Below are 12,964 nucleotides of genomic sequence, written 5' to 3'. Positions count from 1 at the left end.
CCCTTTTGGACTTAGAAAATTCTGGTTAAAGTTTTGCGTGCAAGTACATACAGCTATTTCTAAAAGGCATATAGATTTGAAACTTATTTTTTCTTTTTCTAGATCAATTACCAACCTCACTGGGTCAAGACCCATAACTCTGACATGTATTTTGAGCAAATTATGGCCCCTTTTAGACTTAGAAAATTTTGGTTAAAGTTTTACATGCAAGTTACTATCTCCAAAACTAATGCAGATATTGATTTGAAACTTCACATGTGTCTTTGGGGTTATAAATCTAGTTGATAGCAGCAAGTCCCATAACTCTGACCTTCATTTTGGCCAAATTATGCCCCCTTTTGGACTTAGAAAATTCTGGTTAAAGTTTTGCGTGCAAGTACATACAGCTATTTATAAAAGGCATATAGATTTGAAACTTATTTTTTCTTTTTCTAGATCAATTACTAACCTCACTGGGTCAAGTCCCATAACTCTGACATGTTTTTTGAGCAAATTATGCCCCCTTTTAGACTTAGAAAATTTTGGTTAAAGTTTTACATGCAAGTTATTATCTCCAAAACTAATGCAGATATTGATTTGAAACTTCACATGTGTCTTCGGGGTTATAAAACTAGTTGATAGCAGCAAGTCCCATAACTCTGACCTTCATTTTGGCCAAATTATTTCCCCTTTTGGACTTAGCAAATTCTGGTTAAAGTTTTGCGTGCAAGTACATACAGCTATTACTAAAAGGCATATAGATTTGAAACTTATTTTTTCTTTTTCTAGATCAATTACTAACCTCACTGGATCAAGTCCCTTAACTCTGGCATGTATTTTGGGCAAATTATGCCCCCTTTTGGACTTCGAAAATTCTGGTTAAAGTTTTACATGCAAGTTTCTATCTCCAAAACTAATGCAGATATTGAATTGAAACTTCACATGTGCCTTCGGGGTTATAAAACTAGTTGATAGCAGCAAGTCCCATAACTGATATGCATTTTGGTCAAATTATTCCCCCTTTTGAACTTAAAAATCTTTTGGTATTTAACCTTTTTGGGTAATATTTTCCTGCTTCTGGGACAATATTTTGAATAGTCGAGCTTTGCTGTCTTACGGACAGCTCTTGTTTTGTATTTCAGTTAAATAACAAACAAGCTTTTAACAAGGTATGAACTGTTTTACTATTGGTCATGCCGTCTGTTGGTCCATTGCAAAAAAATTGTGGTGCAAACTATTTCTGATCTCTTAGAGAGATTTCAGTAAGTCTCCATACACATGAATACAAAGACATGTAATTAAACTCTTACAGGGTCAGTCCAGTCATTGCATAGTTAAAGCACTAGCTTCCTCCGACAAAAGTAGTCTTGCAAGGTATTAATCACTTACAGAGATAGCTCTAGTTTCAGTCTGTTATGTTTCAAAGCATTTCTTCTTTTTTCAGTGTTTAGATTTAACAGAAGAAGAGTTGAGTGTACGTGAAGTAGATTTTATAGATATAGTAAATGATCCAATAGATGAGAGCAAGTATAAGAAAGAAGAGGTAGGTAGTACTTTAGAAGACTTTGAAGATTGGTAGTTTTAGACTTGAAAAATGGTCAAGCTTTAAAGCTGAAAGGTTAGAATAAAACTTCAAATTTTGCTTTGTCATTGTTAAATTAGCTTTAGCAGATTGACAGCCTTGTATAGATCGTAATGAATCTTTGCATGAATGTGCATTCTGCATATGATTTTTAATACCCCGCCACGAGTGGTGGGAGGTTGTAGGAATGGTCTCCGTCCGTCCTGCCGTCTGTCCGTAACACTTTCGTGTCTGCTCCATATCTCCTAAACCCCTTGAAGGATTTTCATGAAACTTGGGTCAAATGATCACCTCATCAAGACGATGTGCAGAACTCATGAGTCACCCATGTCGGCTCAAGGTCGAGGTCACAACTCAAGGTCAAAGGTTTGAGCCTTCTGTTTTGTGTCCACTCTGTATCTCCTAAACCCCCTGAAAGAATTTTATAAAACTTGGGTCAAGTGATCACCTCATCAAGATGATGTGCAGAACTCATGAGTCAGCCATGTTGGGTCAAGGTCACAACTCAGGGTCAAAGGTTTGAGTCTTCCATTTTGTGTCCGTTGTGTATCTCTTAATCCCCTTGAAGGATTCATATGAAACCTGGGTCAAGTGATTACCTCATCAAGATGATGTGCAGAACTCATGAGTCAGCCATGCAGGCTTAAGGTCAAGGTCACACCTTAGGGTCAAAGGTTTGAGTCTTCCATTTTGTGTCCGCTGTGTATCTCCTAATCCCCTTGAAGGATTCATATGAAACCTGGGTCAAGTGATTACCTCATCAAGATGATGTGCAGAATTCATGAGTCAGCCATGCAGGCTTAAGGTCAAGGTCACACCTTAGGGTCTAAAGTTTGAGCCTTCAATTTTGTGTCCATTCTGTATCTCCTAAAACCCTTCAAGGATTTTCATCAAACTTGGGTCTCATGATCACCTCATCAAGAACTCATGAGTCAGCTATGTCAACTCAAGGTCAAGGTCACAACTCGAGGTCAAAAAAACATTGAGCTCTGTATCTTTTAAACCCCTTGAAGGATTTTCATGAAACTTGGGTCAAATAATCACCTTATCAAGACGATGTGCATATTTCATAAGTCAGCCATGTCAGTTCAAGGTCAAGATCACAGCTCAGGGTCAAAGTTTTACCCTTTCACCATCTATTAGAGTGGCGGGGGATTTAGCTGTCTTTCAGACTGCCTTGTGTATATGACTTTAACCTTTACCCTGCTAAATATCTAAAATGGACTGGTCTGTCATTCAATTTGGGCAGTACCATTTATGATTTGAAGGGGTGATCACTGAAAATCTACTGTCTGAATAGCGAACAGTGCAGACCATGATCAGCCGCCACGGCTAGGTCTGCACTGGTTGCAAAGGCAAAATCACTTGCAGCCAGCAGGCTAAATAAAGGTTAAAGCTACTTATTTGAAGGTATCACTACGGAGGTAAAATATTTCAGTATGACCATATACTCACAGTAAAACATCAAAATGTAATATATATCTTGCATTTCAAAGATATAATAATATTAGATATTTGTAAATACTCATTGCATAATGTTCATTTTGTTCATATTTCATAAGTGTGACAACAATTTTTTATCCTTTCAAATGATGGATATGTTGTATATAGGGATACTTGTACTTATAAAAATAAAATGTCAGTAATTTGGTATCTCTGAGCTATTATTTTTTTTTACGATTTTTCAAAAAATTTCTGTTTTGTTCTGTTGTTAAAAGATTGTTCATGTTAATGATTTTCAGGATCTCACAAAGTTCAAATCAAGTAAAACGGGTAGAGGACCTCTAGGAAAAGACTGGAGGGTAGGTTTCTATCAGTTTAAGTAAGTGCAGGGACATCGCAACCATTTGTAAATAAGATACATAATATATTAATTGGATTCTTGCCTATTGCTGTATGAAAAACACATATTTTCATCTTTCATGAAAAGACTTATTTTTGTTTGTAAAGGTCAGTTTTTTTACTTGGATAGCACAAGTGTATTATTAGCAAGATCCACACATGTCAAGTTGGAATGTTACATGAAAATTGCTTTAGCCTACAAAATACCAATCAATTTTGTAATAATTTCCTTTTTTCTCTCTGACTGTTTATTATCCCCCGCCGATGAGTTTTTTTTTTTGATTGGTCCATTTCCCTTAGAGTTATTGCCCTTGATTTAATGAAAAATCCACGTATGCAGCAATTTCTCAGTAACAAGCTGGTAGAATTTCATGAAACTTGAAATAAATATGAACCAGCATACTTTGATGATGTCTGTCTTTTAATTGGTCAATTTTCCTTAGAGTTATTGCCCTTTAATTGTGTAAAAATCTACAGATTTGTACATAACAAACCAACCAATTGGTAGAATTTCATTAAACATCTTTCATTCTTTTCCATGAACATTTATTATAAACATGTGAAGTTGTGTACCCACACCTGGTCACCAACTTGCCTTGGTCACACCCCCCCCCCCCCCCCCCCCCCCCCCCCCCCCCCCCCCCCCCCAAAAAAAAAAGATAATTTTTCCTTCCGGTTTTTTTTTTTCCAACCTTCCATGAATATTTTTCAACATGCAAAGTTGTACCATTCCCCCACCTCACTCCTCCACCCAGTCATGCCCACCACCCTAAGCATGCATCACCCCCCCCCCCCCCCCCCCCCCCCCCCCCCCCCCCCCCCACTCATCTGATTTTTTGGGGGAAAAAATGATGAGTTATTGTCATCACCTGGTCGGCGTTGGTGTTGGCATCGGCATCGGCGTTGCCTGGTTAAGTTTTATGTTTAGGTCAGCTTTTCTCCTAAACTATCAAAGCTATTGCTTTGAAACTTGCAACACTTGTTCACCATTATAAGCTGACCCTGTACAGCAAGAAACATAACTCCATCCTGCTTATTGCAAGATTAATGGCCCCTTTTCCCCTTTTGTACTTAGAAAATATCAGATTTCTTGGTTAAGTTTTATGTTTAGGTCAACTTTTCTCCTAAACTGTCAACGCTATTGCTTTGAAACTTGCAACACTTGTTCACCATCATAAGCTGACCCTGTACAGCAAGAAATATAACTCTATCCTGCTTTTTGCAAGATTTATGGCCCCTTTTGGACTTAGAAAATATCAGATTTCTTGGTTAAGTTTTATGTTAGGTCAACTTTTTCTCCTAAACTATCAAAGCTATTGCTTTGAAACTTGCATCACTTGTTCACCATCATAAGCTGACCCTGTATGTCAAGAAACATAACTCCATCCTGCTTTTTTCAAGAATTATTGCCCCTTTTGGACTTAGAAAATCAGTTTTCTTGGTTGAGTAATATGTTTAAGTCAGCTTTTCTCATAAACTATCAAAGCTATTGCTTTGAAACTTGCAACACTTGTTCACCATCATAAGCTGACCATGTACAGCAAGAAACGTAACTCTGTCCTGCTTTTTTATCCCCCCACCAAAGGTGAAGGGGATATTAGAAATGCTCTCCGTCCGTGCGTCCGTCCGTCCGTCCGTCCGTCCGTGCGTCCGCAACGATATTTGTCCGGAGCATAACTCCAAAAGTACTTGAGGGATTTTCTTCAAACTTCATACACTGATAGAACACATTGGGAGGAAGTGCAGTGTGCAAGAACAATAACTCTACCTTGCCTATTTTTTGAGTTATTCCCCTTTATCTTATTTTCTTAAAAAAATTTGTCCGGAGCATAACTCCAAAAGTACTGGAGGGATTTTCTTCAAACTTCATACACTGATAGAACACATTGGGAGGAAGTGCAGTGTGCAAGAACAATAACTCTACCTTGCTATTTTTTGAGTTATTCCCCTTTATCATATTTTCTTAAAACATTTTGTCCGGAGCATAACCCAAAAGTACTGGAGGGATTTTCTTCAAACTTCATACACTGATAGAACACATTGGAGGAAGTGCAGTGTGCAAGAACAATAACTCTACCTTGCCTATTTTTTGAGTTATTCCCCTTTATCATATTTTCTTAAAGAACTTTGTCCGGAGCATATCTTCTTCATGCATGGAGGGATTTTGATATATCTTGGCACAAATGTTTACCACCACGATGCGGAGTGTCATACGCAAGAACTAGGTCCTAGGTCTAAGGTCAAGGTCACACTTAGAGGTCAAAGGATACCAGAATAAAAACCTTGTCCGGAGCATTTCTTCTTCATGCATTGAGGGATTTTGATATAACTTGGCACAAATGTTTACCACCACGAGACGGAGTGTCATGCGCAAGATCCAGCTCACTAGGCCTAAGGTCAAGGTCACACTTAGAGGCCAAAGGTCAGATACAAGAATGACTTTGTCCGAAGCATTTCTTCTTCATGCATGGAGGGATTTTGATGTAACTTGGCACAATTATACACTATCATGAGACGAAGTGTCATGCGCAGTTCCCTTCTTTAGAATTACTTCCCTTTGTTGTTACTTTAAATAGCTTTTATTGTAACTTTTTCATTACTAGTCGTAGGGAAAAATCGAGACCACTTTTCTGTAGTACAACAAACATGCTAAATCCAATTTTGAGGTGTATTTTGACCAGTCTCTTCCTGATAAAGATTTTTTGTGTGGACTTACAATTTTTTTTTCTTTTTTTTTTTTTTTTATAAAGATTAACTTCCCTTAGTTGTTACTATAAATAACTATATTGTAACATTTTTATAATTGACCCTAGGGAAAAAACAAGACCACTTTCTGTGGTACAGCATAGATGTTACTCTCCAGTTTTAGGTGTATTTTATTAATTTTATTATATATAAGGTATCTCTACCTAGTAAGGAGTTTTTTGTGGACTTTAAAAAACAAAAGACTTACAATGATTACTAAACAACCACAAAATTAACATTCCATTTGCAAATACAGCTGCTAGAGTAAAGAAATTTGCTTTGACGGGCATATATTGTGACATTCTGGCACTCTTGTTCCCTGTTAGCTTTCCATTCCTTCTTTTTACAGTAGCCATATAGAAAAACATCATAGTTATACTCTTCATGAAAATTAATAAAATTTAGCAGTAAACCACCTCACTACTGACTTATTCTTTCTTCCACATCTTAAAACCCCTGATGCGGACCACATCCTTCAATTATGATATGCCCGGTGGGGGGATTAGCCATGTCTGACATGGCTCTTGTTGAAAGACTAATGGCCCCTTTTGGACTTAGAAAATATCAGATTTATTGGTTAAGTTTTATGTTTAGGTCAGCTTTTCTCCTAAACTATTCAAGCTATTGCTTTGAAACTTGCAACAGTTGTTCACCATCATAAGCTGACTATGTACATCAAGAAACATAACTCCAACTTGCTTTTTGCAAGAATTATGGCCCTTTTTGGTCTTAGAAAGTCACGGGTAGGACAATTTTTCTATTACAGTCAAACTTCGATGGCTCGAACTCGAGGGTTCCGTGGAAATTAGTTCGAGTTTTCCGTTGTTCGAGCTATCCAAATGGGGGCCATTTTGAATTTGGGAATTCAAGGGCATGATGTGTTACAAACCTTACATCGTAATATATTATCATACTGTACCTAAATGTGTGTACGATACGATGATAAATAAAGAACGAACGCTGAAATATGCTTTATTATTTATTTTCAAACATGACATAGATACGAAAGAAAAACACATATAAAACACTACCATGATCATAAAAATTTGGTGAAGGCAACATCACATCAAATGAAAAGCAAACCTTTATGAATTATAGTCCAGTACAAATATTATCAAATATTATCAAATAGATTGCTTTCAAGTAGCCGACTTAGATATGCCCCCGTTTCCGGGTCCTTTTCTAAGTTGTTCAGCCATGCTAAAGCAGCATGAACATCGGATCTCCCGTTCTTATGCAGTAAAAATAAAGACAGCCATTGCTCAATTATTTTAAATAATTCTATTCGTATAAATTGAAGCATTGGAGTGAACGAAAGTCACTTTATTGAATTTGTTTGTCGTATACCGACGCTAATTACATAAGCGTGTGAAACGTCGGTTAAAGGGGAAGCTTAGCGAATGTCAGGCAGAGGTGTGAACAACTTTGTAAACACAAGCCATTCTGGCGACAAATTGTCTGTTCGACTGAATAGGTGTAATTATCACTGTAATTAAGCCGTGGGGACCACCAAATGAGTTCGAGAGTTAGAATTTTCGAAGTTCGAGCACTATATAGAATAAAGAAGGAATAAATTCGGGACCGGGAGAAGAGTGCCAGCGATCCCGGATGTTCGAAAGATCCGAGTTCGAGCCATTGAAGTTCAACTGTATACAAAAAAAAAAATCAGATGAGCATCAGCACCCGCAAGGCGGTGCTCTTGTTAATTTTCCATCAATATTTATAATCAACATATGATGTTTGTACCCTCACACAGTCACCCCCGCTGCCCCCCCCCCCCCACCCCACCACCAAAAAATAGCATTCATTTTCTGTTAAATTGATTTTGACTAATGAAATTATTTGCCTCTTAGTAACCTCCTTAACTTTTCACCACAAACCCTTTTCATCGAATTTGCTTGTTTGCCTTTTAATATCATTAATTTTTCTGTCGTAAAGGATTATTCTCTCAGTGTTTATAGCCTTGTTGTATATTTTATGGTGTTTGTATTTACATATTTTTCAGGATACCTCCAAACCAATAATGTGTTCATACAAGGTTGTCCGTTGTTATTTTGAAGTCTGGGGTTTCCAGACTAAAGTAGAAGGATATGCACAAAAGGTATAATTCTGAATTTAACCTGCTTTAAAAAAAAAACAAGAGGTTAATTTGTCATATCAAGTAAAGAATGCTATTGATTTTAGTTGGAGGAATGAGAGCTCAGACTGACAAGCCCTGGTCTTACTCTTTGCCGACTTGACCATTGAGATACTACAATGTTAAAACCATGTTGTAATGTCTCCCCCATATTCTAGGCGTAAAATGTTCAGTAAAGTTTTTATTCTGGTTTTCCTGAAAACTCCCTAAAGTGCTCAAAGTGAGCTATTATGATACCATTAGAGCCTTTGTCTGTTATCCATTTTATGCGCGGTCAGCATATTTACTGTTTACACTCCAGTGGTCACAGTTTTGGCCAAATCTTTATGTAACTTGGTCGGAATGCATTTATTTATTAAATCTTGAATAAGTTCAGAATGTTTGTCCAATGAAATCTAGGTCAAATTTTGAAACTGGGTCAGAAAAAGTTATATTACAGAAAAAATATAACATTGCACTAGAAATTATGAATGTAAACCAGAGGGTTGTTGTTGTGCATCTTTAAAACATTATGATGCAATTTCTGTTTAAGGATGTCCACTGCAAATAAAGTACTTTGGTTTGCAAATTAGAATATCTCACTATCTGGTAACTGTTTTTTTTGTGATCACCTTTCGTCCGTCGTGTGTCCATGCGTCCGTCAACAATTTCTTGTCTGCACGATAGTGGTTTCATTTATGATTTTATTTTAACCAAACTTGCACACAACTTGTATCACCATAAGATCTCGGTTCCTTTCTTGAACTGGCCAGATCCCATTATGGGTTCCAGAGTTATGGCCCCTGAAAGGGCCAAAATCAGCTATTTTGACCTTGTCTGCACAATAGCAGCTTTATTTATGATTTGATTTTTACCAAACTGGCACACAACTTGTATCACCATAAGATCTTGGTTCCCTTCTTGAACTGGCCAGATTCCATTATGGGTTCCAGAGTTATGGCCCCTGAAAGGACCAGAATTAGCTATTTTGCCCTTAGCTGCACAATTGCAGCTTCATTTATGATTTGAATTTAATCAAACTTGCACAAAATGTGTGTTGCCGTAAGATCTCAGTTCCTTTGTTGAACCGGCCAGATTCCATAATGGGTTCCGGAGTTATGGCCCCTGAAAGGGCCAAAATTAGCTATTTTGACCTTGTCTGCACAATAGCAACTTCATTTATAATTTGATTTTAACCAAACTTGCACACAACTTGTATCACCACAAGATCTTGGTTCCTTTCTTAAACTGGCCAGATTCCATCATGGGTTCCAGAGTTAGGGCCCCTTAAATGTCCAAAATCGGCTATTCTGGCTTTTGCAACCATACAGAGACTTCATTTATGGTTTTATTTGATACAAAATTCCAAAATATCTTCAACAACAATAAATCTTGGATTCCATGACAAATCAAATCCAATCGTAGTTTCCAGAGTTATTTTATATCTGATTACCTCCCCTGATTGTAGTCAAAATGGATTTATATCAGTAAGTACCTACAGGACTTATTTGAAATTTCATTATTGTCATTAGTTGGACCGAGCCAATCAGGGTAGATAACTATGGACTGATTTTATGTCAAATTACCTCCCTTTATTTCAAATTAAAATGGGTATATCTCCATAACTAATGAAGATACTGATCTAAAATTTCATTTATGTCAACAGATTTATTTGGCAGATCCTTCTTTTGTTAACTTACAATAATTTTCTTTTGAATTACTTCCCTTTTACGTTACTATAAATAGCCTATTTTTAGTAACTTTTTTATTATTGGCCGTAGGGAAAAACCGAGACCACTTTTCTGTGGTACAACATGGATGGTACCTCCAATTTTTAGGTGTATTTTGACATATCTGTACCTTGTAAGAATTTTGTTTTTCTTTTTGGTTAAATTTCTTTCCTTTGTTGTTCCTGTCCTTTGGACTTAGATATTTTTTCTGAGGACCTTCTTGTCCTCAAGTGCAATGATAACAGGTGAGCGATATAGGGCCATCATGGCCCTCTTGTTGTAGGAACTTAACAGAGCTTGCATCTACAATCAGTGACAGATTATTTTATTTCTGTCAGATGTATATGAAACATGGGCAGAATGTTTGTCATATAAATGAAATCTGTGTCAAATTTGAAACCAATTGATTATTCATCTTAGGGTGAAAAATAAGGCCTTTAGGTCAAATCATAGAAAAGCTTTGCTTTAAAAGGCCACAATTTCTACTGAATCTTCGTGAAACTTTTATCACAATGTTTGCCGTTATGAAGTCTTCGTCCAGTTCAAAACTAGGTTATCTTAGTTAAAAAAGCTAGGTCACTATGTCAGATAAACCCTCTAGAACATTTTACTGTTTTTGACGTTTTATAACTTTCTGATTTCAGGCATGTAGAGATATAAACCTTCTTGGTCACAGACAAGCTATATCATGGTTAGATGAATGGATAGGTAGGTATATTTTATTGAGGTCTTTGTCTTGAAGATCATAAAATGAGAATAGCTGCAAATTAAACTTTAGAGATGTTATATTTTCCGGCCCTTTAGGAGCATGAATTCCATTTTTATGCCCCCCTTCGAAGAAGGAGGGGTATATTGTTTTGCAGATGTCGGTCGGTATGTCGGTCGGTCGGTCAGAATGTAGACCAATCCGTTTCCGGATGATAACTCAAGAACGCTTGGGCCTAGGATCATGAAAGTTAATAGGGAGGTTGGTCATCACCAGCAGATGACCCCTATTGATTTTGAGGTCTGTATGTCAAAGGTCAAGGTCACAGTGACCCTGAATAGTAAAATGGTTTCCGGATGATAACTCAAAAACACTTGGGCCTAGGATCATGAAAGTTGATAGGGAGGTTGGTAATGACCAGCAGATGACCCCTACTGATTTTGAGGTCAGTATGTTAAAGGTCAAGGTCACAGTGACACTGAACAGTAAAACGGTTTCCAGATGATAACTCAAGAACGCTTAGGCCTAGGATCACGAAAGTTGATAGGGAGGTTGGTCATGACCAGCAGATGACCCCTATTGATTTTGAGGTCAGTATGTCAAAGGTCAAGGTCACAGTGACCCTGAATAGTAAAATGGTTTCCAGGCAATAACTCAAGAACGCTTCGGCCTAGGATAATGAAGTTAATAGGGAGGTTGATCATCACCAGCAGATGACCCCTATTGATTTTGAGGTCAGTATGTCAAAGGTCAAGATCACAGTGACCCTGAATAGTAAAACGGTTTCCGGATGATAACTCAAGAACGCTTAGGCCTAGGATCATGAAAGTTGATAGGGAGGTTGGTCATCACCAGCAGATGACCCCTATTGATTTTGAGGTCAGTATGTTAAAGGTCAAGGTCACAGTGACCCTGAACAGTAAAACGGTTTCCGGATGATAACTCAAGAACGCTTAGGCCTAGGATCACGAAAATTGATAGGGAGGTTGGTCATGACCAGCAGATGACCCCTATTGATTTTGAGGTCAGTATGTCAAAGGTCAAGGTCACAGTGACCAGGAACAGTAAAATGGTTTCCAGGCAATAACTCAAGAACGCTTAGGCCTAATGTCAGAAAAGTTGAGAGTTAGGTTGGCCATGACCAGTAGATGACCCCTATTGATTTTGAGGTCATTAGGTCAAAGGTCAAGGTCACATTGGCCAGGAACAGTTAAACGGTTTCTGATCTTGTTGTCCAAAACCATAAGGCCTAGGGCTTTGATATTTGGTATGTAGCAAAATCTATTGGTCCTCTACCAAGATTGTTCAGATTATTTCCGTGGGGTCAAATATGACCCCTGGGGTCACATGGTTTATATAGACTTATATAGGAAAAAACTTTAAAAAAACTCTTATCCAAAGCCACAGGGCCTAGGGCTTTGATATTTTGTATATGACATCATCTAGTGGTCCTCTACTAAGATTGTTCAAATTATTCCCCTAGGGTTAAATATGGCTCCGCCTGGGGGTCACATGGTGTACATAGACTTATATAGGGAAAAACATTGAAAACCTTCTTGTCCAAACCACAGACTATGGCTTTGATATTTTGTAATGTAGCATCATTTAGTGGTTCTCTATCAAGTTTGTTAAAATTATCCCTCTAGGGTCAAATATGGCCCCGCCCCAGGGGTCATATGGTTCATTTAGACTTATATAGGGAAAAACTTAACAAAATCTTTATGTCCATAACGTTAAAATACTTCATTCAAATTTGGACCACATGTATAGTTTTGAGTGGCAAGATGAACATTGACATGAGTTGACCTTGATCTTGACCTAGTGACCTACTTTCACATTTCTGTAGCTACAGCCTTCAAATTTGGACCACATGCATAGGTTGTGTACTAAAATGAACTTTGATCTTGAGATTGACCTAGTGACCAACTTTCACATTTCTGAAGGCACAGGCTTCAAATTTGGACCACTTGCATAGTTTTGTGTTCCAAAATAAAATTTGACCATGATTTTGACCTAGTAATCTACTTTCATATTTCTCAAGCTACAGCCTTCAAATTTGAACCACATGCATAGTTTTGTGTACCGAAATGAACTTTGATCTTGAGATTGACCTAGTGACCTACTTTCACATTTCTGAAGCTTCAGGCTGCAAATTTAGACCACATGCATATTTTTGTGTTCTGAATTGAAATTTGACATTGATTTTTACCTATTATCTACTTTCATATTTCTCAAGCTAACAGCCTCCAAATTTGAAGCACATG

The 12,964-nt window shown here is 37.5% G+C and overlaps 1 protein-coding gene across 1 annotated transcript in view; it reads left to right on the top strand.

The window, feature by feature from the left end:
• The window catches only part of LOC123564683 (cytoplasmic phosphatidylinositol transfer protein 1-like), a 58,860-nt gene that overhangs the window by 29,960 nt on the left and 15,936 nt on the right, over nt 1-12,964 (top strand). The window contains exons 6-9 of the mRNA XM_045358427.2: nt 1,424-1,522; nt 3,304-3,363; nt 8,154-8,249; nt 10,639-10,702. Of these exons, the coding sequence (XP_045214362.1) occupies nt 1,424-1,522; nt 3,304-3,363; nt 8,154-8,249; nt 10,639-10,702 (319 nt within the window). The remainder of the gene's footprint in view (nt 1-1,423; nt 1,523-3,303; nt 3,364-8,153; nt 8,250-10,638; nt 10,703-12,964) is intronic.

This window comes from Mercenaria mercenaria, chromosome 2 (genome assembly GCF_021730395.1).
Source record: "Mercenaria mercenaria strain notata chromosome 2, MADL_Memer_1, whole genome shotgun sequence".
Taxonomy (NCBI): domain Eukaryota; kingdom Metazoa; phylum Mollusca; class Bivalvia; order Venerida; family Veneridae; genus Mercenaria; species Mercenaria mercenaria.
Note: the sequence above shows the minus strand (reverse complement) of the source record. Positions and strands in the feature narration are given on the sequence as shown.